Source organism: Phodopus roborovskii, unplaced genomic scaffold, assembly GCF_943737965.1.
Source record: "Phodopus roborovskii unplaced genomic scaffold, PHOROB, whole genome shotgun sequence".
NCBI classification, from domain to species: Eukaryota; Metazoa; Chordata; class Mammalia; order Rodentia; family Cricetidae; genus Phodopus; species Phodopus roborovskii.
Window position 1 is genome coordinate 6428224 of NW_026126625.1, and position 27639 is coordinate 6455862.

Below are 27639 nucleotides of genomic sequence, written 5' to 3' on the forward strand. Positions count from 1 at the left end.
AACCAACCAACCAACCCAAAACCCTGGGTGACAGTGGTATCCACTTCATACCTGTATGAAACAATTGCCGTCTCAAAGTCCACAACATACCAGCCATTATAAAGTTGTGCTGGGCAATGAGCCAGGTCATATGCATGCTGGACAAGAGCCCTCTCACTGAGCTACACCCCAGGCCCACACTTTGTAACTTAAATCTAAGAACTTGGAAATGAGCTGCTAGTGGTGGTCCACATCTGTAATCCCATTGGTTTCTGGAGGTGGGTGCAGATGATTGAAGTCCAAACTGTCCTTGGCAATAGGAATTAGATGCTAATGTTTTACTTGAGGCCATCCAAAACCAACCAATGAAAGCAAACCACCCATCAAGCTGGAGGAGAAAATGTGTGAAGGTAGATATAAACTCCCCCAAATCTTTTTAGGGTTAAGTGAGTGGGGCACTCCAGAGTTTCTGGGTTGGCTATCAGCTGAGGGATGACCTCCATTTTGTCTGAGTCAGTTTCATGGTGACTTTACTGATTAGATTTTGCCTGTGATTAATCCTATCAATTTGACTGGATTTGGAATCACCCAGGAGACACAGCTCCGAGTGTCTTTGTTCCTGTATTTTGTGCGTATGAGCGCTTTGCCTGCATCTATGTCTGCAAACTTATGAGTGCCTGGTGCCTGTGGGGCCAGAAGAGGGCTTTGGATCCCCTGGAACTGGAGCAACAGCTGGTTGTGAGCTGCCACGTGAGTGCTGGGAACACAGGTCTTTTGCAAGAGTGGCACATGCTCTTAGGTGTGGAGCCAGCTCTCCAACCCCTCTAAGTTTATCTTGAGACTCCAGAGAGATATAACTGAGAGGACCTCCCCTGGGATCTGGTGGGACCTTTCCTCAGGCTGTGGTCCTGGGCAGAATAAAAAGGGAGAAAGCCAGTTGAACAGACAATCCCTTCTGCTTCCTGGTTGGCACCACCAGCCCTGCTGCAGGCAGCTGCTATACCTTCACCACCATGGTGCACTGCACTCCCCTGAACTATGAGCCAAAATAAACCTTCCTCTATGCAGTTGCTTTTGGTCGGGTCACTGCAAGGAATAAAAAAGAACATTGCTGCCCAGTTCTCTATATTTAAGGATCCTCAGGCTTCTTTGCAGGACAATATAGAGCACAGGCTAACAGAGTTCATGCCCCAATAGCCAGCCTGCTTGATGGCACCGTGTTTCAGAAGAAATCTGTGGCTCATCCTGTGTTGTTCCTCCTGAAGGTCCCATGTTAGGGAAACCATGTTCTGACCATGATGTTCTTCCTTAGGGGGCCACTGCAGCCCCTCACACAAACCATTCCGATCTGTTGCTTAAACTCACTTGGGATTATTGCTTCAGTCATATTACCACTGGCTTTGCACATCTGGCTAGCTTACAAACACAGTAAGATACTAGAGACATGCATTCTTTTTTTGTTTTTTGGAAACAGGGTTTCTCTGTGGCTTTGGAGGCTGTCCTGGAACTCACTCTTGTAGAGCAGGCTGGTCTCAAACTCAGAGATCCGCCTGCCTCTGCAGAACAGAGTGCTGGGACTAAAGGCATGCACCACCACCACCCAGTGAGACATGTATTCTTATGTAAGGTTGTGTGAGCAATGATGTGGAGGCCAGAGGACAGTAGGAGTCAGCCTTGCCTTCCACCTGAGACGGGGGTCTTTTCTTCGTATGCCAAGCTCCACAGGCCTCCAGCTTTTGGAGAATGTCCTGTCGCCGTTTCCCATCTCACTGCAGGAACACTGGATTAGAAACGTGTGCTACTATGCCTACTTTGATGTGAGTTCTGGGATTTGAACTCTGGTCCTCACACTCAGCCACAGTGCTTCTTACAGAGTCATTTCTCTAGTGTCGCTCCCTGCTCCCATCTTATCTTATTCTTTGCAGCTGATGCTTTACTGTTTCTATATCCAGTTTACCCCAGTCATTTCTGGTGATTTGCATATGACAGGAGCCCCCGCTCTCCATGCTTAACAACTGTTGTGCTGTTGGTAAATTAACACAAGGGGCAATTAAAAACCTTCAGGCTTTAGCCTGCCACAGTTATGTGGCAATAGGCTGTCCCTCACTACGTTCTTATATTGAGGCTACTTGAAGCATAACACACTTTAAAAGGCTAAACATCAAAAGAGTCCATAATGGGGGCTGGAGAGATGACATGGCAGTTTAGAGCACTGGCTGCTCTTCTAGAGGTCTTGAATTCAATTCCCAGTAACCACATGGTGGCTCACAACCATCTGTAACAGGATCTGATGCCCTCTTCTGGCCTGCAGGTGTACATGCACTCATATTGGGAAAAAAAAAAAAAAAAAATGCTCATAATCCGAAAGCTGGTGAGATGGTTTATCAGGTAAGGCACCTCCTACCAAACCTGACGAGCTGGCTTTGATCCCTGCGACCCACATAGTGGGAGGGGGGAACACACTCCCAAGTTGTGCTCTCTCTCTCTCTCTCTCTCTCTCTCTCACATACACACACACACACACACACACACACACACACACACACACACACGCACGCACACACACTCACACACACATAAAATTTAAAAATGGTATTCTGTGGTTCAAAGGCAGACTTGATTTGCTCTTTTTAGAAAAGACTGCAAAGGGGTTTGGTGATTTAATCTTACTCTAGTTAGCACTGTTTAACAGGAACTTCTAACAATGAAACTGAGAAAAATAAACACAAACAGGAACAAATGACCTTTTATTTCACACAGAGATACAAAGGCAATTGTGTGTAGCAACAATCTGAGGGCCAGTCCAAATTCTTGGGAGGAAGTAAATTCATAGTAAATGTCATGATGGCTGGTCAGAGAGAAGGTCAGAGGAGGAGGGGAGAGCCAAGACAGGGACGGCAGCAGCAATAAATAACACGAGTGTGGCACGACGTCAGTGTGCCAAGCTGAGGCTCCACAGGTGACCCCAGTGCTGCTTACGGCAGGGCTCCAGAGCAGCCACGAAAAGGTTCCGAGGGGCATTTGGTGCAGTTCTAACTGGTATTCAGGAAGGAGCATCCTTACAGTTAACTGAGACATCTTAAGGCACCATGAACCGTACACTTACTATCGTGGAGATGGCTGACGGCACCACGTTTGTGATGGGCATTCTTTCTTTGAAAACAGGCATAGTGGCTTTGTGCCTTTAATCCCAGCACTTGGGAGGCAGAGGCAGGCAGATATCCGTGAGTTCTAGGACAGCCTGGTCTACACAGAGTTCCAGTACAGTCAAAGCTAAATAGAGCCCTGTCTCTTGTCTCAAGGGAAGAGAAAGAGAGAGAAAGAAAAGAAAAAGAAAAAAAGAAGGACATTGGGCACATCTGTTGGTCCGGTCTGAGGTGATGCTGGTTCTAACAGTATTCCACCCCCTCCCCCAATAGGGTATGACTATGTAGCCCAGGCTGGCCTTGACTTAGTGATCTTCCTGCCTCAGTCTCTCAGAACTTGGATTACAGGTATATCCTAACATGCCAGCCTTAGTGTCTTCCTTTAACCTAAAGAAAATATTTTCTGAGAAAACTATTCTAAAACATCATGAGAAACAGGGTCCCTGGTGGCAGACCCTTCCTCAGCACCCACTTCTACCTGAACCCACTCTCTGAGGCTTCCACCATGGCCTGCCCATGAGGACATATTACATTTGTAATGTAAGGGACAAGCTATATATCTGTCAATAATTAACTACTTTGCAGGGGGAGGGGCTTGATACAGAGTTTCTCTGTATAACAATCCTGGTTGCCCTGGAACTCACTTTGTAGACCAGGCTGGCCTCAAGCAGACATCTGCCTGCCTCTGCCTCCTGAGTGCTGGGGTTAAGGCATGTGCCACCATCGCCTGGCTATCTGTCCCTAATTAAAATAGCTTATTGGCCTTCAATATACATCAGTAAACTCTGTAATATTAGTTTAATTTTACGTTTTATGCAAGAATACCAAACAAAAACATCAAAGAAATTGAAGGCTCAGTAGCATGATTTACCTATCTTTTTGGATAAACAGATTTTTTTAAAAAAAGTTTATGACTTTTAATCTGAGAACAAAGGTTTCCAAATTCAATGCCTGAAACTGAACGGTCTTTGTTAGTTGGAGCCCAACGGTCCAGGCTTCTCAGAATACAAGCATGAATATGAAGGCAGAGAGGAGAGTGGGAAATGGATTTAAACTTCAAACATGACATGGGTTGGCTGCTGTTGCTAAGCTCTCACTGACTCTGTAGATAAACCCTAATATAGGCCATAGAGAAGCTTCAAGAATTCAGATATACAGATAACCCAATTAGAAACGACCCTTTCTCAGGGTACTCTAAAGCATTATACAAATATTTAAGATTCCTATCACTCACATTTTAGGAGATAAACTTATACTTTAGTAAGGCACTCTTGGACACAAACAGTTTTGAAAACATTACATTTTGGGCTCGGGTGAGCCATCCCTTTGTGGGAGGGATGGCGCAGACACGGTCCTTGAATGGAACTCTGCACTGCTCTGAGGGGGTGCCTCAGCCCACTCTCAGTGACTCTAGATGGCCAGCTATGGTCATGGGGTTTCCTTCACCAGGAAGGACACTGCACTAAGAGCGCTGCCCAGACTTAATGGGGAATTCAAAAGCAGTTGTTTTTCTCCTGGAGCGGCTTCATTTGAACAGAGAATAGACACTTGGGATTAGTTCCGCCCACAAAGGCAGCAGAATGGAAGACATCACTGACTTCACCTCTGATCGCACTGATGGGTCATCCTTAGCCATGAATCTGATGCGCACCTTTGCTGTTAACCTGACAGCTTTCACTTCTAAACAAGAATTGGAATCCCATCATTCTAACTGCTAAGTAAAACAACCACCAATGTTTACAAAGTAGCAATTAACACTTAGGAGACCATGACAGAAAGGGACTGGGTGGGGCCCACTCTTTCTATGTGATGAAAGACATGGAAGGAAGCCGGAGAGAGGAAGCCTGAAGTACAATTTACTGTTAAAAGAGGGCATGGAAAGTCCTGGGGGAAGGGGCGGGAGCACTTAAACATGGGGCTTCAGGAGTGCGAGACTGAGGCACCTCTGGACCAGGTCTTTGCTTCCAAGGAGTGATGGAGGATCCTACCAGGCATTGCCACTTTGAATTCTTCTGGACGGGCAGCAAATGCCCATTTACTTCCCATAGAACTTTTTGTTGAGAAGGAAGATCAGGAGGTTGACATTAACTTTAGCTCTATCAAATAACTTCATGACTGCAACCCCTTCGTACTGTAGCTGCAGCAAGTCCTGTCACAACAAAACAAAATATTTTAGCCATCAGGTCTGGAAGGTCCCAGTGAAGGCAGGAGCCTGGAGGCTGAGACAGGCCGCATATGCTAGAGGTGAAGTGCATCGAGTGAGACGACAGAGTGCAGAGCCTTCCACCACACAACTGCCCTGGGCGCTGGAGCAACAGGAAGTGTGGCTGGTTAGCCAATCTTCAGGCTAACTTGCTCTTAGGGAATCATTTAGTTATAGCAAAGTATTCTAAACATGGAAGTGGTACATTCGGTTAAATACATACATTTAAATCTTATTTCAGAAGTTACAATGACATTTTCCCATTCCATTTCAGCTGTGGGTTAAAGTATCAGTACCCATGGAAAAGGGAAAGACATTTCAGTTCATGAAACATGCTAATGGCTGAAAATGAGAATGGCTAGTAATGTGTCAAGACCTACTAAGTTTTTTGTTTTTTGGCTTTTTTTTTTTTTTTTTTTTTTTTGAGGCACAGTCTTATTTGGCACAGGCTGGCCCCAAACTGTTGTCTCCACATCTGGGATAATGAATATGTGCCACCACACTCAGTTCTACAGTGCTGGGCTCAAACCCAGGGCTTTGTGTATGCCAAACAAGCATTCCACCAGCTGACAGCCACATCTCCAGCTCCATGAGCTACTGGACTCTTCTTTTTAAGAGACGGAACCCAGGCCTTTGAATACTGAATATGTGTTCTCTGATGTGCAGCCCCAGCCCTACCAGACTCAGACTTCTGTTCCACCTGGGAAAGATTTTCTACTGTAAAGGCAAGCGAAATAGGAGGACCACACATTCACTGGATGCCTAGCCTGTGAGAGGCATTGCTTTTTACAAAGTATCTTTTCAAGTCGTCACAAAAGTCCTATGAAGTGTGATTACCCCAACTTTAAGGATGGGCTGCTGAGGCTCACAGTTGGATGGCATGGCTGGCCATCAGAAAAGAGCAGGCTTTGGGGTGGCCCAGATGTGACACAGGCTGTTTTCTCAGCGCCCTCTGCTGACCTGAAGGCTTACGGGAGCACTGCCAGGGTCTCTACCGATAAACTTGCAAGAGTAGTGATGAGAAAGCCAGGGTCAAAGGGCATGAAGGGGCCTCAGTGTCCCGAGGATAGGGACCATGATGTGTCCTCTTTGCCTAACCTAATTAACTAATCCAGGCAAGTCTAATGAATGTGAACATCAGTGTATATGTTTCCTTAGCAGAGTCCTTAGCCTCTACATACATGGTGAGACCCATGGGATACAGGGTTGTGTGTAGTAGTTCTTAGTTACAGTGTATGAAGAAGCCCTTACAGGTTTATTTAATTAATATGCTCTGAGAGACTACGGATTACCAAGAAGGAAATGGAGATGACTAAGACATACTGTTTTAAGAGTTCACAGTTTAGGGGGTGGCAGGGAAATGAATCAGCTCACACCGTCAACAGACGACGTCTCTCAGGGCTGCTGAGGCAAAGGGAAGAGCTGCCAATGTGGCCATGGGGAAAGGCTGCAGGGGAGGCAATGCGCGTGCTAGTGCTCACTGTTCGATGCAGGCAGAAGGCGGGTAGGAGGACAGGAAGGGTGGCCAGTTATGGGAGGGGAGAGCATCCTGTGCAGAAGTCCGCGTGCTCACAGAAGAGTATTAGTCTCGTCTGGCTTGCTAGACCACAGCCATGTGAAGCAGGGCGGGGCTAAGACATGGATAGCACAGTTCTCTTCAGGGCATGTGCGAGGCCCCTAGGTTTGATTCTCAGCTTTGCAAAAACAATCAACAAAAACTAAGAGGCCTACATACAAAGCTAGAGGGGTCTTGATCCTGCTTTTATGCATCCTCTCAATTTTCTGAATATTTTTGGCCTTGGGTTTTAAAGATGACTTTCACTATATAGCTTGGCTTGGAATGCACAATGAAGCCCAGCCTGGTCTCAAACTCTGAATCCCCCTGCCTCTGTGTGTTGAGTGCTAGGACTACTGTTGTGCGCCACCACCCCACTGGGCAGATAATTTTAGGTGGTCAGGCATGGCAGCACATATCTATAATCCCAGTATCTGGGAGAAACAATTGGGTCAGGAGTTCAAGGCCAGCCTCAACTACACAGTGCACTTGAGGCTAGCGTGGGCTACATGAGATTCCTACCACTTTTCAAAATTAGATATCTGGGGTTGGAAACTGAGCTCAGTGGGAAACTCCATGCTTAGCAGGCACAAGTCTCTAAGGATTAAACCTGAGCACCAAGGGAAAAAAAAATGAAGACCCTTAAAAATAAAAATTAGGGATAATTATGTTATAAAACAAATCACTACACAATTCATTTTGAATTTAAAATGTGATTCCGATTTACAAAGACCCAACTTACCCACATCATTTAAGTAACACACCTAACAAAAGTATCCATATCAAATCCATACGAGGAAAAATGAATTCCTAGTACTGAGGAGCATACACTTTCACACTGTTGATATTTGCAGTTAGGCACATCCATCAAGGGCACCAATGGACTCTAAGCTCTTACACCTTGGGGAGCTCTTAGAGGGCACAGGCCATGCCCAGCTCCCCAGACCCTTGGTTTCTCCCATCAACCAGGCGCTGAGCCCTTTGAACCCAGGAGCCTTCCCCAAAGGGCCTTCTCTTATCTTCTCCTCCCACCGCATCAGAGCTTCAGGGCGAGGCCTGTGAGCACCCACCTGATAGTGCAGCATGAAAGTCTCCATCTGAACTCCCATAAACTTGGCTTTCACTTCAAAGTCCCCAACTTCTTCTGTTGGACCGATTTCAAAGATAACATTTTTAAACCTGTTGAAACACACACAGCACCATACGGGTGAGCTTCACATTGTCAGGTGATGGTACTCCCAGGTGGGGGAGGGGAACAGCACAGGTGCCTGGTAGAAGGCACAGGATCAAAGTTCTTCTGCAGGGGAGGCACCATGGGCAGGGCATCCTGTCAAGCCCTCTGCTTTGAGACCCGGAGAGAGAGATGGTCACCTCTCCCTAAGCACTTACTTCCTGTTCAAAGAGGACCACGGGGAAGGCCACAGTGGCCTGAAATTGTGATGCCAGGGGGCTCTTTCCTGAAGGTACTATAGAAAGTTAGTGATAAAAGGAGGAGGAGGAGCCAGGTGTGGTGGTGCACACCTGCACACCTTTAGTCCCAGCACACAGGAGGCAGAGGCAGGCGGATCTCTGAGTTCGAGGCCAGCCTGAGCTACAGAAAGTTTTCCAGGACAGCCAGGGAGGGCTACACAGAGAGCCCTGTTTTGGAGAGGGGATGTTGACAACTGGAAGTGGATTGAAGCTGAGGGAGGAGAGTGAGTGCATGGATGTGAGGGCAGGGAGAGGTGACTAGGTAGAGCAGAGTGGCGTCAACAAGAAGCAGAGGTTTTAGTGGACACAGCATGTGTGTACACTAAGTGCGCCAAGTACACGCTGCCCCAGGACAGGAAGCTGCATAGAGCCAACAAGGAGGATTATGCTTCTCCCTAAGAGAACAAAGTACATCACCCCACATTTCCAGAACCCCTTCATGGAGCTGTGACCCCCTACGAACACAATAGAGGGCCACCAAGGGTGTGCAAGAGGGTACCAAGGGTAAGAGAGCTCAGAACCTGTGCTCCGAAACTGGCTGGACTGGAGCAGGGCCATCCTAACGGTGGCTGCTCAAGTGATCTGAACAGATGTGCTAAGAGAAAGAAGAGATGCGAACAGAGGGGGTCACATGAATAGCAGCAGAAAATAATGACAGAAAGAAGGGAAGAAACAAGGTTATAGACTGGGGAAAATGCAAAGCGCCAGACCACCAGACCCAAATGCCTACCACAAAACCAGAAAGACAAAGGCCCCTAGTTGAAAACTTTATGAGAAGGAAAAATAAACAGATGATGAGCCACACCCAAATCTCTCTCTCTCTCACACACACACACACACACACACACACACACACACACACACACACACACACAACCAAACCAAACCAACAAACAAACAAACAAAAAACCTGCCAAAAAACCAACACTTTGTTTGAGGTCAGCCTGATCTATAAAGTGAGTTCCAGGACAGCCAGGACTACACAGAGAAATCCTGTCTTGAAAAACCCAAAACCAAACCAAAGCAAAACAACACCTCAATCAGAAATCTAAGAAACACAGACCTTGAGGAAACACTTTTAATTTTAATAAAAAAAAAGAAAGAATGGAAGAAAGAAAGAAATGTGTGTGTTTGTACGTTATGTCTGAGTGTGCGATCATGTATGCGTATGGAGGCCAGGAGAGGCACTGATCCCTGGAGCTGGAGTTATAGGCGACTGTGAATTATCTGGCCTCGGTGCTGGGAATGGAACTCAGGTCCTCTGCGAGAGCAGCAAGTGCTCTTAACTGTCGAGCTCTCTCTGACCCTTATAGAGATATTGTAAACTACTAATTGCCTTGCACACTGATCGTAGGGAGCAGCGAGGGTCTGCTCCCACATGCACTGGCACTGCTGTATCCGCATGCCTTGCAACCACAGTGGGAAACAGCATTGCAGCCCCCTACAGTCACCGCGTGAGTCACCCCACTTCTGAGCACGTACCCCAAGACTCGAGAGCAATGCCTCTCACAATAGCTTAGAAGCGGAAACAGAGCCTGTCCACCAGTGCATGACTGAGAAACAAAATGTGGTACACACAGACAATGGAATATTATTCAGCCTTAAAATTAAAAAGGAAGGAAATCCTGTCATGTGGTTAAATCTCTAGGACATTATGCTAAGTGAATGTCCAAGCCAGTCACAAAAGACAGAGAGTAAATGGCCTCACTTATGTGAGGTAAACTCATGCAGTCAAGAGCATGGTGGCTACTGGAGGCTGGCTAGTGGGAACACAGGGAGTGAGTCCTGCAAGATGAAAACCTTCTAGAATTTTGGCTGAACTACTGGTGAACACTGAACTACAGCACTGAAAATGGTTACACTGTGAACTGGATGTCATGTGTCTTTGTAACAGTTTTTAAAAACACTCTATCAGAAATCAATTTTAGGCATCCATTATTTTAAAACGCAATCATGACCCAGAGTTGTATTGAGTTTTTTTTTTTTTTTTTTTTTTTTTGGTCCTGCCAGCCAGCTCCCAGATGTTACATAGAGATCTTTTATTAATTATGAAAGCTTGGCCGATAGCTTAGGCTTGTTTTTAACTAGATCTTGTAACTTAAATTAACCCATCTATATTAGTCTATGTGCTGCCCTGAGGCTCGTTTACCTCACCTACATGCTGTCCATCCTGCTTTCCTGCTTCCTCCACGTCTCCTCGGGTTCCTGCCTTTTTTTTCTCAGTGTCCTTTGTGCCTTGGAATCCTGCCTAGCTATTGGCCACTCAGCTTTTTATTAAACTAATCAGGGTTAGCACTTCTTCACAGTGTACAAAAAGTTACTCCACAACACAGTGGCAGTACATGCCTGTAATCAGGACTGGCTGGGGGTAGGGGGGTTGAGGCTAGCTTGGGCTACAGTGAGGCCCTGTCATCACCACCACCACCAAACAAAAACTGAGCATGATGCCATGAGCCAGTAGTCCTAACTGTGCAGAAGGATGAGGTGGGAAGATCAATGACTTGTTAGTTCAGTATCAGCCTGATCGGTATAGCCAGGAACCATCTCAAAAGAGGTGGCCCCTCATGTGGCTTAATACAAGCACTGGCTGATAGACATGTCTTACCACACTTACAATAATATAATAAAAAAGTATAATTAAGTGTTCAAGATAGGGAATATATAGCCATTATAAAGATACTTTTTTTTTTTCCCCATCATAGGGTTTCTCTGTGTAGCCCTGGCTGTCCTGGAACTCACTCTGTAGATCAGGCTGGCCTCTTATTTGGCCCTGCTCAAAGACACTTTCAAAAAGTATGAGGATGTCTCATAATACAATGTTATCAATAAAAGCTGGATACGTGACAGCAAATGACATCCCAATTTATGTTCAGAAAGTGAGGTGGATTGCCTGTTTTTGAATAAAAGCACAGAAAGAAGTTCACTACCTCAAGAGTTCCCTTCTAGCTTGTGGAGTCCTGGGGCCTCTCTCATGCATTGCCCTACTTTGAAAGGTCAGTCACAAATACATATTTCAGAGCTAAGAAGATCCTTCTGGAACAAAGGAAGGAATGGCCAGCAGTCCAAGCTCAATGTGTGCTTTCTGACAATGCAGGCTGGGGCTGCCAGAGGACACTGGGTCAGAGGCATGAACTGTTCTGACCCAGGGTCAAAGCATGCTGGGCTTCCCGGGAAGGATGCAGCGATCCCTATGTGGATCAAAGCAAATGCTTTTTGTGGGCATGCACGGTGGTTTCACATAGGCTCACATGTTTGAGTGCTTGGGCCCCAGTTAGTGGAACTGTTTGGGAAGGATTAGGAGGCGTAGCTTTGATGGACTAGGCGTGGCCTTGTTGGAAGAGGTGTGCCACTGGCTTTGAGATGTCAAGAGCCTATACCAGGCTCAGTCTTGTTCGCTCTCTGTCTACTTATTATTTGTGGATCAGATGTGAGCTCTTGGCTACTGCTCTATGCTATGCCTGCCTACCTGCTGCCAATTTCCCTGCCACGATGATCATACACTAACCCTCTGAAACGAATGCTTCCCTTTGTAACTTGCTGTGGTCATTGTTTTGTCACAGCAGTAGAACAGTAACTAAGACAGTATGAATTAGTCAGACACAGAAAATGAAGGAACTGCTTCCTGTTTCTAAGAGGTGAGATTAGGATGAGGCAAACACACACACATTGCTGTCAATATGCCTGGGACAAAAGAGAAAAAGAAATTTATTCTCAGGTGGCAAACCTTTGGGAAATAAAGGCACCTGTCCTCAAGCCCAATTATGAGGTTCCATCCCTGGAACCCACGTGGTAGAAGGAGAGAACCAACTCCTGCAAATTGTTATCTTACCTCCATATATATACCACGGTGTGTGCGTGTGCACACATATAAAATAAAATAAACATGCATCCTCTTTTATTGCCAGGTTAAAGAACTGTTTGTAAAAAACCTAGCTCTGCACATTAAAAATATATACTTATAAGAAAATGCATAAAATATAGAAAAGAGCCACGTAGAAAGAGAAGTAAGAACAATAAGATAACATTGGAATGAATTCAAAATTAAAAAGAAAAAGGTACTAAAATAGAGTTAAAATGAAAATACAGGAAGAAATGGCTCTGCAGAAAAAGTGCTATTGCCCAAGTGTAAGGCCCTTAGTCAGATCCTCAGCATCCATGTAAAACTCTGGGTACAGCAATCCATCCCTGTAACAACAGTATGGGATGTGGGTGGGAGACACGGGCAGAGCCCAGGGGCTTGCTAGCCAGCAGCCCAGCAGAATTGATGAGCTCCAGATTCAGTGAAAGACTGTGCCTCAGAAAATAAGGTGGAGGGCGAAAAGGAAGAGTGACCTGACATCGGCCACTGGCCTCCATGTACACACACACACACACACACACACACACACACCTCACACACACTTATGCACACACACACATACCACACACACCATGTTCACATACACACACCAGTACACACACACACACCAGTACACACACCATGTTCTCACACTCACACTCACACACACACACACACACACACACACACACACACACACACGTACCAGCACACACACGTGCACATAAAAAGGAAACACTCACTGATTTGCTTGGAGGTCCTCAATTTCCAAAAGAACTCCCTTTTCATGTAGTCTTGCTGCTGTGTACTTCAGAGAAATCTTTTTGCTTTTCTTGCCCTTCATTTCCCGAGGCTTTTTGGAGACTCTGTGAAAGGAAATAGAAACTGCATTATGATGCTCTTTAAGTAATTTACTACAAGTCTTAGACATCACAAAGTAAGGCCAGAAACTTACACAAGCATAAAAATATGTCAATTCTAAAATGGCAGACAAATGTGAGGACTTGCCCAAGCGACCTCTGCGAAACTGGGCAACATTACTAATTCGCTTCCACCTTGATTTGAAGTTATATTGGAGAACAAGGCCATGAACCTTAGAGCATGCCAGTGCATCCACGTAGTTTTCGAACCAACAAATCCATGTGAGGGGCCAAGGAGAAGGCAGAGAGTAAAAGCTCACGTTGCACAAGCCTAAAGACTCAAGTTTGGTCCCCAGAACCCACGTAAAAAGCTGGATACAGTGTTGTGCATTTGGAATCTTGACACTCCCACAGTGGGATGGGAGATGGGGACAAGCTCAGGCCTCAGGGACCGTTGGCCAGCTAGTGTGGAGCATGCAGAACAATAACAGAGAGACCCAGCCTCACACAGGTGCTGTATTCAAACATGTGTATAACACACAAACACACAAACTAATACTGGTGAGGTGGAGTCAAGAGAGTTAGATGCTCAAGGCCAGCCTTGGCTACTGGTGAGTTCACCAACCTAGTGAACTACCTGAGACTCTCTGCAAAAATTAAATAAATAAAATGAAAGTAAAATAATTTTTAAGGCCGTGCAGTGGCGGCACATGCCTTTAATCCCTGCACTCAGGAGGTAGAGGCAGGCAGATCTCTGGGAGTTTGAGGCCAGCCTGGTCTACAGATCAAGTTCCAGGACAGCTAGAGCTATGCAAAGAAACCCTGTTTTGAAAACCAAAATAAATAATGATAATAATTTTAAAAAGTCAGTATAACTAAAAAAAATAAGAGAAACAATTTTTAAAAAGATGTATGCATTCTTCATATATAAAATGCAAATAAAACATTACCATGAAATAATAATAAAAATCTCTGTAAACCCCCAGTCTTGTAGAAAAGGAGTTCCACAACTACAACTTTTATTTATTTATTTGTTTGGTTTTTTTGAGACAGGGTTTCTCTGTGTAGCCCTGGTTGTCCTGGAACTAGCTCTTATAGACCAGGCTGGTCTTGAACTCACAAAGATCCATTGCCTCTGCCTCTGGAGTGCTGGGATTAAAGGCGTGCGCCACCACTACCTGGCCACAACTAGATATTTTAAAAGCAGAAGAGGCACAGCAGTGATAGAGGAATGGAGTGAAGGTGAAAGAAACAGAAGTTAACAGTCCACAGGGAAATTAAAGACAGAAACACTGTGAAGAGTAACCACGGGAAGAAAAACGGTAAGTCCCATCCAGGGACCTGGGCCTGCAAGGGAGTGTCAGGCAGGAGTGTGACAGGACGACCCTAGGAAAGTCACCCATCCGTCCACTTCACGGCTAGGAGTTAACTTTCGGAAAATGCCTACATTTGCAAAACAGCACATGTCTAAGAGGCTGATGCAGGCATTTTTTTAAAATAGATTTGTTGTTATATGTGTGGGTGCTCTGCTATTTGTTATTTTATGTGTGTAAGTGTATGTGTGCCACACGCATGTGTTGTGTCAGGTGGGCTGGAAGAGGGCACTGGATTCCCTGGGACATGAGTTACAGACAGTTGTGAGCCACCATGTGGGTGCTGGGAATTGAACCCAGCTCTTCTGGAAGAGGAGATTTTAACCACTGTACCATCTGTCTGGCTTCATTAACTTCGTTTTTTAAAGTATTAACTTTTATTTTTTTATGTTTCTGTGGCAACTGTATGCATGCTTGTGGAGGCTTGAAGTCTGTCAGATCTGGAGTTACAGACAGCCATGAGCTGCCTGATGTGGATGCTGGGAGCCAAATTCCTCAGAGTGTCCTCAGAAGAGCAGCAAGTGCTCTTAACCACCCAGCCATCTTTAGCCCCACAGAACTGTAGAGTGGTGAACAACTAGATGCAAATGTTCATCAGTGGATAACTGATTAGAAGCATCTTTTGGAACAGTGTGCAGGCATTCAAACTGAACACCTACCTAGCTGTGTTCTGCCTAGAAGGACCTAGGAATGTTGAACCTGGTAACCAGGATGGCTAGACGGCTAGCCACTAAACCGGCTTCTAAATGAAACCAGGGAGGCTTGGGGAAAGCATCGTTCTAGGCCTGGGAAGAGAAACGACAAAGCACGCCTGACAGTGTCTGTCAGAAAGCCAGGGAGCACACAAAGATTGACAGGGGTATGTCAAAGGGTACAGGAGTCAGCTCTCCCAGGTGGGATAGGGGACTGTCTCTCCAGTGCCAGCCCTGCCTGGCTCCAGTGATGAGTATAATATAGAGGGAACGCATGTAAACTCTAGGGCATCTGTAGGAAGGGCTCTGGGTGCCCTGTTCTTTCAACCTTCCTGAGGTTTGAAATTTCTAAAAAATAAAAGGTTGCAATTTCTTTCCTGTAAAAGCAGAAGGCTCAGGCTTGTGGCCATCACAGGAAAGTTGTAGCCAGCTTTCCCTGGAGCCTGTGATCCTGCCCACAGGCATCAGAAAGCCCAAAACTCTGTAAAATCCTTAGGAAGTTGATCGGTTTGGGGGACAGGCCTCTATGTACTGGGACTACAGGTGTGTGCCATCATGCTTGGTGGGAGATTTGGAAGTCAAGTTCGATGGTTCCCTTGCATGAGTCACCAATTCCAGACCAAACTAATATTTTAGAACAAGAAGTGCTGTTGATGGGTCCCCAGACTGATAGCTGGGAATCCAGCATGGGACTGACTCAGACCCCCTGAATATGGGTCTCAGAAGGACTGAGAAGTCTAAGGGACAGTGGAACCAGGATGTATTCCTGTTGCACGAAAGGACCTTGTGGACACATCCCCCATGGGGGGATACTGCCTTAACCTAGAGACAGGAGAGAAGTCCTAGTCCCTACTCCAAATGACTTGACAGATCTACATGACCCCACCTTGAATAGCATAGCCCTATATGTGGAATGGGGGTGAGGGGATGGGAAGGGAGGGTGGTCAGGGTGCATGTGAGGGGGAAGAGAGGGTAAGAGGGAGGGAGAGGGAACTGGGATTGACATGTAAAATAAAAAAATTAATTAAATAAAAATATTATTTTAAGATGTGTTACATTTGTTTATGCTGTGTAACATTTGTTTAATGATGCAAAGATGTGTTGCATTCTTTTATGTTGCATTTATTTAACTCTGTGAAGCTGTGTTACTGTGCCTGTTACAAAACACCTGATTGGTCTCATAAAGAGCTGAACAGCCAATAGCAAAGCAGGAGAAAGGATAGGAGGGGGCTGGCAAGCAGAGAGTATAAATAGAAGGAGAAAAAGAGGGATCAGGAAGCAAGAAGATCAAGGAGCAAGAAGAGGAGGAGAGGAGGGCACTAGGGGTAAGCAACCCAGCCAGCCATGGAGTAAGAGTGAAAGTAAGATATACAGAAACAGAAAGGTAAGCTAGTAGTGTTGGCACACACCTTTAAACCCAGCAATCAGGAGGCAGAGGCAGGTGGATCTAGTTTGAAGCCAGCCTGGTCTACAGAGCTAGTTACAGGACAGCCAGAATTACACAGAGAAACCCTGTCTCAAAAAACATAAAAGAAATAGAGAAAGATAAAAGTCCAGAGGCAAAAGGTACATGGGATAATTTAAGTTAAGAAAAGCTGGCTAGAAACAAGCCAAGTTAAGGCTGGGCATTCATAAGAAAGAATAAGACTCTGTGGATTTATTTGGGAGCTGGGTGTTGGGCCCCCAAAGAGCAAAGAGCCAAAAGAGTAAAGAATAAAAACCAACAATAAAATGTTTGGAAAGAAGCATCCTCAAGCCCCTTCCCAACAGCCCACAACACACTACTAAATGAAACCAGGCAATTACACAGACATAGGAAGCAAAATAAGGAACTAAGGCAGTAAGTGAATCCTAGGTGCTGTAGATAAATTATTCTCTGTCAGGCACCTTTAATTCCAGCACTTGGGAGACAGAGGCAGGCGGATATCTGAGTTCGAGCCCAGTAAATTTAATGAAAAATTAAAACACCCCTTTCTAATTCTTCCTATCCCTGTAATTCTTGCCCAGGAATAATTAAAAATGAAGACTCACTTGCCCTTGCTGGCCAAGTTATCCAAGCAGGTTTTGATATAGCTCTTGTAGTAATCCACCTGCTCTCCATAGAAGGTGGCCTTAGAGTTCAGAGCTGCGTACGTCTGCTGCAGTTTTACCAGCTCGGCTTTCCTCCTCTGCCGGTATCTCCGTTGATTCCGGATATCCTGAGGAAGCACAACCACAAAAAGGAGGACAATGAGGTCAGGCAGCCTATGTCTCTTGAACCATCACCATTCGTGAACTCTATCTACAATCCAGCTGGGCTGAACTCAAACATGCCAACTGTTCTCAACAGGCAGAGACCTGTGTTGGCAACCTAAAGGAAATTCAGATCTCATCTGCCTCAATCCTCTACTAACAGGGAGCTGTGTGCTCAGATTTTGTTTTCATACTTTACTTACAGAGCTGGTCCAGACCTCATAAACATGCTATCCCAAGAGGGAAGGAAAAGAACCAGTTTCTTCAGTGCTAATAGCATTATCCCAGTGAAATTAGAAATCTGAGCCCTGGCTTGGGGTGATTCACACAAATCAAGTGGACCATACAACTACCACCTTTATATATTTCATAGCAATTATGAAAAGGGACTGGCGGATTCTTTAAAGGCAATGAAAAATCAGACACTGGAAGGTCTACTGAAGGCTGTTTCCACATTAATTCAGACCACGCAAAAAATCCCCCTCAGGAGAAGCCCTGGTGTGAGAGTCGGACTGTACCATTCTGCACACGAGAAGTTATGCTGTGGCCTGAGTGGCTACTGCTTGTTTGTGAGCTCTTGAAGCAGCTGTAAACAAGGCTGGGCCACCACTGTTTCCACATGCAGTACCTTGGCAATGTCGTTGATGAGCTCCTGGTATTTGTTCTTTGGGTCCACTGTCCCAAGCTCTGTTAGCTTCTTTAGGCCAGTCTGGATTTTCTCCTTCTTCTCCTGAAGGCTGAGGTTGTTATCCTCCTTCACAGGTTTTGACTTTTTCATCTTGTCAGGGGTTTTGGCATCCCGGATGGCCCGTCTCTGCATGGCCCTCTGATGTTCGGCTTCCTACAGAGCAAAACAAAAATACTTCTTGGAAGTTCACCACAGGAGCCCTAAACTCGGGACTCATAGCATATGTGCACTCGATTGCAGGGTTCTCAAACTCAGCTGCAAATCTCTTCCCTCTATCAAATGCCAGATGAAGAACAGCATCAAGGTGAAATATCTCATTTCACCTAGCAAAGTACAACTGTGAATCCACATGCTCCGCTTTCTTGACACTAGGTGTAGCCAGAAAACTAGATTCTATGAGCTACGAAATCCTTTATCTTTCCCTAGCTTAATTTAGGATGTAGAAGCCACTGTTATTTTATCCAAATTGTGACTCACTATAACAACACAAATTAACACAAGAGCAGTGCCCAGTGAAATCTTGCTAATTGCTCCTGACACACTGCCTGAGCTGGAGCTGGTTCCTGCTGCCCTCTGCTTCCAGGCATGCTGCAAACACTGTTGTCATATCAAAGAACCTTCCCTGGACTCTATCATCTTTCCTTACCTTTTCCCTTGTTTTTTAAAAAAGCACCAAGACAAGGTCTTGCCAGATAGCCCAGGCTGGCCATGAACTTGGTAATCCTCCTGCCTCAACCTCCTAAGGAGTTGAGATTGAGTACTGCCAGGCCCAGCTGATCCTTTTTTAACAACTTCATTCTCTTTTCTGACTTTGGCATCCACGGCTGTCATCCATGGCTATCATCACCATCTCCCTCACTCAAGTCTGAGCTCTGGAGTTCTAGATAATTCCACCCTTGGCTTTGCTTTTCTCATAACTACCCTTCCCATCTTCACCTTGGACTGGTAGTCTGATCTCACTGTTTTCCTCCCTCCTTGGCCCCCTTGTTCCTGTGGGCTCTGTTGCCCTGAATTTGCTCTTTTGTTTTCTATCCTCCTGGTCTCTAAGTGTGGCTTGGGTTCTGCTTCTTTTGTTGTGACTTCCTGATACACTGTTCCTCACTGGCCTCCACCTCAAAAACTGTGGGTTGTTTTTTTTGTTGTTGTTGTTGTTTTGTCTTTTTGAGATAGGGTCTCACTGGCTGGCCTGGAACTAGCTATGTAGACCAGACTGGCCTTGAACGCAGATAACTTTGCTGGGATCAAAGGCATGCCCACCATACCCAAAAACTTTTGGAATCTTTTTTTTTTTTTCTTTCTTCTTTTTTTACTTTTATTTTATGTGCATTGGTATTCTGCCTGCAAGTGTGCCTGTGTAAGGGTGTCAGACCTTGGAGTGAGCTGCCATGTAGGTGCTGGGAATTGAACCAGGTCCTCTGGAAGAATAATCAGTGCTCTTAACCACTGAACCATCTCTCTAGTCCCCTGGCATTTTTATAATCAATACTATAGTTAATTTCTAACGGCCTTATGGTTTCAGATGTATGTATCATTACTTTTTAACTGGACCTTAAGTTTGAAGCCACATCCTGCACTTCTAGAGACACAATCAAGGTACTTCATATAATTACGACTATAAGACAGCCACTAAATTACTAGACAGACACCATGTTCTGTCCCTGATTAAAATCTCATCCAGCCAATATTCTCCATCTCATGTTTCATGTCTTAAGAACACATTCTGGATTTAGGAGCCACCAACTTTCTCAGTCAAATGAGCCTTACTACTGTCCCATAGTCAGATCCATGCTCACCATGGGTCCAATCCCTTCCCTGTGCCCCTATCCCCACCCAGGGATGCACCTGTCCTAGAAGAACTTATCCAGTGTAGGAATACAAGTATGAAATCTTGGTGTGTACCTGTTCACTGGTGGCTGGCGTTTCTAGGATTTCAGTCAAGGTGTCTCCTGGCTGGAACCGGATGACATCCACAATTAAACGTTTTGTGCTGCAAGGAGATGGGAGTGGGTTTGAGCGTGGCTGCGTGCCCCAGCTCCTTGCCATTGGATCTAAGCAGCATCCGAAGCACCATCACCCCCACAATGCCTTGCTATAGCACCCTCAGGGTCAGTTACTGGCACAAGGAACAGGCAACTATAACAGGGGAGGAGTTGCAAGACTGTAATTGTATATTAGCAAAGTAAGTCCTGTGCCAAGCGAGATGCAGGGTGGCGATCCTGTGATGGCAAGAGGGGCCAGGATGGCTGTTCCAGGTGAACTGGACTCCTGGCCACTTCCTTCTCCCTTTCCATACTCACTTCAGTAAGATGGCCCGAGCATCCATCTCTGCATTCTCGTCACCAGGCACATCAAACTTATTGGTCAACGTGAGAGATACTTCTGTCTTAGCCAGTGCCTCTTTGTTGGGGTCATTTAAATTGCCGCAACTTTCCCCTGCAGTTTTGGGAGTGTAGAAAGAGTCAATGTAATAAAAAGACTTTAGGGGGAAAATAATTCAAATAAATACTATGCAGGTCAGTATGACTCTTGATAAACTAACGCACATCAGTGTGGTGAGGTGTTTTTACTGAGAAGGAAAGGAAACTAAGCCAAATGGCTGAGAAAGGTCCATAATACAATAACTTCATAAATGTGTGAAAAATCATTTCGCTGGACATGGTGGTACACACCTCTAATCCCAGCCTTCAGGAGGCTGAGGGAGGTAGATCTCTGAGAATGTGAAGCCAGCTTGGTCTTATTGAGTTCCAAGCCAGACAGGACCTCAAAGTGAGACCTTCTTCTTAAAAAAAAGTCAACAATGTAGCGTTTCCTTTATAAGACTTACTTTCTGATTACAGCTGGTTACTTTTGTCTGGACTCTGCTGCTCATAGGCGGGACTTACATTGGTTCTGTCCCCCACAGTGTGTGTAGAATCTGATACAGTGCAAGATCACAGAGACAATGACACTAAACCCTCTGAGGCGGGCCCTCTCAGCTTTCCAGTGGCTCATGAGGAACATTACCTATCAAGGACTCGATAGTGGGCACCTCGCCAAGGTCGTCCAGCAGCTCGTGGATGGGGTCATTGTGCTCTGGAGCTATGGCGTCCTGATGGTCCAACAGGAGCTGCAAACACCCAGTGAGTGACCCCATGTCCCATCCTCACCCTCTGTCCCCACCTACAAGGCCCAACAGGGATCTGCACAGAAGCAGCCAAACAACAAAGCCACCACATCCCAAGCAAAACAAGCTAACCCAGGAAACAGCACAAGGACCCAGGCAGCAGCACACTGGACTTCATGGAACATTGTACATTGTGAAATACCAGGGAATCCTGGCCTGCCCCCACTTCAGCTCCTGGCCATAACAAATTCAAATGCCCCCGTGTAAGAAAGCCACAGGAACAGACTAAGTTCATCGCTACACTCAACAAGCGCCAATACAACATACTGAGATTTGCTCTGGGTCCCAGGAACAGCTTGTTTTGTGTTTTGTTATTGTTTTCCAATCCCAGGTTTTAAACTCTGCCAATGTACAGTATCTTTTTATTCAGAAAAGAAGCATCCAGAGCTAGAGAGATGATGGCTCAGAGGTTAAGAGCACTTGCTGCTCTTTCAGAGGTCCTGAGTTCAATTCCTAGCAACCACTTGGTGGCTCACAACCATCTGTAATGAGATCTGGCGCCCTCTTCTGGCCTCCAGGAATCATGCAGACATAATAAGTAAATAAATCTCTTTAGGAAAGAAGCATCCAGATTCACACCAACATTATCTTAGTGTCACGCAACAAGGCCTCACGTATGCTACTATCCCAGCTAACGTCTTCAGAGAGGACAGGAACTGAAATTCCATCACATATGAACTTCCCAAGTGCTGGGATTAAATGCGTGCACCACCACCGCCTGATCACATATGTACTTGTTGATGTACATGTCCCCAAAGAGAGAAGGAAATTGTGTTTGAATATCTGTATAAATACAGAGCTTCCAAAAGGAGACCCCCCCCCCACAGCCACAGAGGGAATGAAGCTGGTGTTCTAGAGCCCGTGAGAGGAATAAGGCAAATGGCTGGTACAGAAGAGGGGAGAAAGAATCTTATCAAGCCCCTCAGCCTGTGTTCACAATGCACTTTTTGGTGTCCACCCCCAGAGATTCTGGGTCAGGACACCTGTCATGGGGCTTGCAAACATCTCAATGTCAGCATGGATGGCTCTGACACAGGAGGCTTAGGGATCATCTGCAGAACAGCAGATATTTCAAATATGAAGCAGGGCTGGAGTGTAGTGCAGAGACAGAGCACATAGCACATAGCACACACTAGGCCCTGGATTTGACTCCTAGCACCGAAGAACAGCAATAGAAAAGGATTAAAAAAACAAGGAGCTGTGGTCAATAAAGATCACAGCAAAGTACAGGCAGTGGTGGCCCACGCCTTTAATCCCAGCACTCAGGAGGCAGGCAGATCATTGTGTTCTAGGCCAGCCTGGTCTACAGAGCGAGTTCCAGAACAACCAGGACACAGAGAAAACCTGTCTTGAAGAAACAAAACAAGATCACAGCAAAATGAGATACCTGGCCATCAGAGAGGAGACAGGTGCCAGGGAAGGTAATTCAGGGCAGTGTGATGAAATGAAGTCATTAAGGGGGAATACTTACAGTGTGGGTGTTGATGATTTCACCAATGGAAATGTAGATAACCGGCTTGGTGAGGGTGACTAGATCAGAATACTCGTCCACGTTAAATTTATCCTGCAGCTCCGGGACGTCGCAAGCAGTTTGGAAAAACCGTCTGAAAGTAAGCACCAGCAAGTGGCATTGGCCTGGCAGCTGTCTACTGTCCAATACTGACTGGTAGCAGCCTTAGTCAGTTCTCTGGTTAGTTTTATTTCACCCACAAGAATCAATCAACTAGCCAGGCGGTGGTGCACACCTTTAGCCCCAGCACTCAGGAGGCAGAGGCAGGGCAAGTGGATCTGAGTTCAAGGCCAGCCTGGTCTACAGTGAATTTAAGGATAGCCAAGGCTGTTACACAGAGGAAACCTTGTCTCAGAAAAACCAAAACCAAACAAACCAAAGAAACAATAACAACAAAAAAGAAATGCTCAACTCTTCCCTAGAAGAGAACATCTCTCAATTCATTTGTGAGGTCGACATTACCCTTAATACCAAACACAGACAAAGTGTCATAAAAGGTTGGGTTATGTATCATCTACTTTGTCCCTTACCTGAATTTCTGGTAGGACTGAGCAAGATACTCATTAATGATGCTTAAGTGGGCATTATCGCCCAGAAACATCTTATTGGAGGCTGCATGCTGGAGCATCTTTGCAATGGAGCCCAGATTTCTGCGCTGGTCTGTGGTGAGCTGGCCCCCTGCAGACAGGTCAATGATGTCAAAGGCATCTGGGGCGACAGTAGCCGGGTTCATGTATCGGTAGTAGAGCAAGTTACCAATAATCTGAAACAGAAGCATGGGCATTAAAGACCACAGTACTGAGGAAGCCACACGTGAGGTTGCTAGCAATGAAAATGAGAAAATGCAGTCCTGTGAGGAAACGGTAAATGAAAAAACACACCAGCATGCACACATGCACACAGCCTTCCCTTCAAGACCTAGAATTCAAAATAAATTAAACAAAATCTAGGGTGTGTAAGGGGAATAAGAGAACTGAAAACTACAACCAGGGATGAATGAAAGAATGGATTCAGAACTCAAGTGACATGTAGGCTATGTGATCCAACATGTCAGAACATCTTTTGTTCACATGTGACAGTAGCAGCTAAGCCTGCTGCAAACGCCTGTGCTTTTGGTTTTCACAGGTGGGCTTTGGTGAAGCTACGGAGCACAGCGAAAGTAAACCCTTAGATGACCTATTTAGCACAATGCCATCTGTCCAACCCCACCATCCACATGCTGCAGACTGCAAAGGCCAAGTTCATGCCTCTGAAACGAGAGTCACTCAACACACATCTCTTCCACAGCAGAACTCAAGGGCAATCATGGCATCTCCCCTAGAGTTCCAGACAAAAATAAAATTAATTCACCTGAACAGAAAGTCTAGAATCGAGGCCTCACTGTAGGAAAGCACAGAACTAGGAGAGAGAAGAGAAAAGCGTTCCGATTAAAAAAAATAAATAGAAAGAGTACAGCCGAGTAAGAAGTCAGCAGCCAAGTCATAGCAGAGCAATTGAGCTTGCTGCTATTCACCTGGCCACCAGGAGATGGAGCAATGCTTCAGAGAAAGGAGGACTTGGGGGAGAAAATTCAACTTCCTATACTTAGTGCACTTTGTGTGCCTTTCAAATGAACAGAAACTATTTGATTAGAAGGGCTATCGTCTTCTATTTACAACTGCCTTTAAGGCCCACAGTCAAGGACGAGCTGCACCAGAAATGACACACAGGCACCTCCTGCCGGTCTGCGGTCAGGGCCAGGTCCCTAAGGGCTACGAGAAGGGCAGGGACCCACCAGTTTTCAGGGTTCTCACCTTCAGCAGCTCGTCCTCACCAGCGTCAGGGAACTTCTCATGCAGCGAATCCTTCAGCACTTTGGCAATGAAGCGCATCCCATAACTGTGGGATGGACAAACAGAAGTCAGGGCCACAGAGTACAACATCAATGCCAGCTTTTATTTGGGGCCATAATTGAGGGCACTCACGGAATCTTGTCCACCGAGCTGATGATTGCTGAAAGAAATTTGTCTGTCACAGCCCTCATGTTCCTGATGGAGTTGTCTAGCCTTGTCTTCACTTCTTCATGGGACAAGGCTTGCTCAGGGGTCACATCATAGGGCAGTTTGCTAAGAAAACAGAAATTACCCCCAGCAATGTTAGACCAACTCCCAGGACAGCTTGAGGCAGGAAGCTCATCTTTTATAAATAGAAAGACCCAGAAAGTTTAGCTAATTTAAGTTTGTTCCTCTGCACAGAGCTGGTTAAAGCTGGGGGCAAAATTTGAACTTGGATTTTCGACTGTAAATTGGATGCCTTGTCTTGTGGGGCACTCTGATAAGCACTCAGCAAGGAAAGCACTTAAGACATCACATCTCTCGGGTCGCTCTCACAGCACCAGAGGCATGCAAGCAGGTGCTCATACTGTGTGGACTAAGGTCAGCTCAGCAATACTGCACTCTCCAGCATACCCCAGGCCCTGGGTTAATTCCCTACAATGAAGAAAAAACATGCTTATAAACAGTAAGCTGATGAGACGTGCTGCGGGCTACAGTGGGAGCGTCTACTCAGATTGGAGAAAGAAAGGAAGGCTCCCAACCTCAAGGACAGACACCTCAGCTCAAGAAAATGGAAGTGAAGTGTCTTCTAGGAGGGCAGGGAAGCTGTGTATGAGTGAAGAACAGAAGGGAGAGACACAAGAATAGAAAAGCTAATGGGTCCTGTATACACTGCTAAGTCTCAACTTGCTTAGAAGCCAGAAGTAGCCACTAAAAGTTAAAGGTTTTAGAGAATTGAGATTCCTCAGCAGGTGAAAGTGCTAGCCATACAAGCCTGGAGACCCGAGTTTGATCCCCAGAACCCACAGAAAGGGTGGAAAGAGAGAAACAACTTCATACAATTGTCCTCTGACCTCCGCATGCCCCCTTATTCCTCAACACAGACACAAAGACACACACACAAAGACACACATTCACACACACACACACAGACACACATTCACACACACACACACACACAGACACACAGACAGACAGACACACACACACACACAGACACACACACAGACACACAGACACACACACACACACACACAGTTTAAAGAAAGTTCTCAGTTTTGAGGAAATGCTGCCCTGGCTCCCTACAGGAATTAAAGTGAGAGATGTGGGAAGCCAGTGTCCCAGCTTGAACCAGAGATGATGCGTATGAACAAAGATGCAGGTCCAACGGTGGAGAGCAAGATGGTCCACAGGACCCAAGAGACAGCACAGCCAATAGAACTTGGTACCTCTTCGTGTTAGAGGAGACAGTCAGAAGGAGCACACTTGGTCAGAAGAGGCAGGAGCGAGAGGCTGGGGGTGTGGGACAAGGGCAGAGTGTCTGTCTGGCACACACCAAGCCTGGGCTTCAATCCCCAACACCACATATAAATCAGGCCCTAAAGGGCATGCTCAGGAGGTGGAAGGGGAAGGATCGTGAGTTCAAAGCCTTCTTCGGCTACACGGGGAATTTAAGGCCAGCCTGGGATGCATACAGACTTGTGGGAATGAAAAATGAAGATGTGCTACAACATGGTCTACACAAATAAAGATAAGGATACACGCAAGGATAAGGGTTCTGGTATAGTCGAGGTTTTAAAAGTGATGACTATCTTAGACCGTCCAAGTGGTCCCTAAATATAAACCAGGTGACCAAGAAGATAGAGACAGAGGGAGATTTATTACGCAGGGGAGAGGCAAGGGAGCCGGGGAGGCAGACAATATAATCACATGACCACAAGTTAAGCAGTGCCAAAGGCCACCAGAAATTGAAGCCAAGGAACAGATGTGTGGTGAGTTGCTTATAGTCACCATGGTAAACCAACAGTTGCCATAGCACACTGGATGAAACCCAGTAAAGTGTTTGTAATTAACAATAAAGTATTGTGTGTTTAACATTGTCTCTTTTACATTAGTAAAATTCACTGTAACCTTACACATTTGTTTTAAAACAGCAGTAGTGCTAGGGAGGATGGCTTAGTGGCAGGGCATGGTCTCCCACGTACATAGTCCTGGGTTTCATCCTCAGCATTGCACAAAAGTTAATAATCAAAACAAAATAGTAGCAAGCAAGAGAATCGAAACCACAATGGCCAGAGAAAAGAACACCGAGAAGAGAAACACCTCCCCCCCAATAGGGTTTCTCTGATAGCCCTGGCTGTCCTGGAAGTCACTCTGTAGACCAGGCTGGCCTTAACTCAGAGATCCTCCTGCCTCTGCTTCCAAAATGCTGGAACTAAAGGTGTGCACCACCACCACCACCACCCAGCTTGAGGAAAGGGGAAATTTAAGAATATAGAGGTGACTCTTCTCCTTAAGAGGTGATAGGTCCAAGTCTGCTGTGTTGGGTGGTTAAGCAGAAGGGAAAGGCCTGGGGGGTGGGAGGGAGGGGGAGATGGGGCTGACATGCCAGGTGGCTTCCCACACCTCACAGGTACTAGTACTGAGAGAAAAAAAAAAAAAAAAACAGTCAATTTCCATTTGATGAAAATCAGGAGACACAGTTTCTTACCAACGCCAACAAGAAACAAATCCTGAACTGGCCAGTAGAATTCTGCTTTGTAATGACTGACCCATTGATCATCTAAGGAATTAAGTTAGTAGCCTTGAGCAGTGTTGACAGGGTGACAGGCCAAGTTCCCAGACAAAGAGGGCACAGAGACGGGCGGTGGAGAAGGGGCCTCATTCTGTAACTTTGAATGTCTGCCTCAAACGTCCAACGTGCTGGCTTTACATATGTGAGCCACTGTGCCTGGCTTGCAGACTGAACAACAATGGTGTGAAAAGCTACTCCACCAAGAACCATTGAGTTCCCTGCAGTTTAGCCTGCCCCAAATGAAAAACCAGAGACAGAGCTACTCACTTCATGTCTCCGGGTCCTCATTCCACCTATGTAAAACCAAAATCAGCACAGCTCC

The 27639-nt window shown here is 45.9% G+C and overlaps 1 protein-coding gene across 1 annotated transcript in view; it reads right to left on the bottom strand.

The window, feature by feature from the left end:
- Positions 1 to 2713: 2713 nt before the first annotated feature.
- The window catches only part of Iqgap1 (IQ motif containing GTPase activating protein 1), a 95643-nt gene continuing 70717 nt past the window's right edge, over positions 2714 to 27639 (bottom strand). Inside the window, exons 27-38 of the mRNA XM_051206571.1 lie at positions 24674 to 24814; positions 24503 to 24587; positions 23240 to 23472; positions 22671 to 22803; positions 21040 to 21142; positions 20334 to 20469; positions 19936 to 20023; positions 17977 to 18189; positions 17148 to 17314; positions 12935 to 13057; positions 7954 to 8062; positions 2714 to 5274 (exon numbers count right to left, since the gene is read on the bottom strand). Of these exons, the coding sequence (XP_051062528.1) occupies positions 5161 to 5274; positions 7954 to 8062; positions 12935 to 13057; positions 17148 to 17314; positions 17977 to 18189; positions 19936 to 20023; positions 20334 to 20469; positions 21040 to 21142; positions 22671 to 22803; positions 23240 to 23472; positions 24503 to 24587; positions 24674 to 24814 (1645 nt within the window). The 3' untranslated portion in view covers positions 2714 to 5160. The remainder of the gene's footprint in view (positions 5275 to 7953; positions 8063 to 12934; positions 13058 to 17147; positions 17315 to 17976; positions 18190 to 19935; positions 20024 to 20333; positions 20470 to 21039; positions 21143 to 22670; positions 22804 to 23239; positions 23473 to 24502; positions 24588 to 24673; positions 24815 to 27639) is intronic.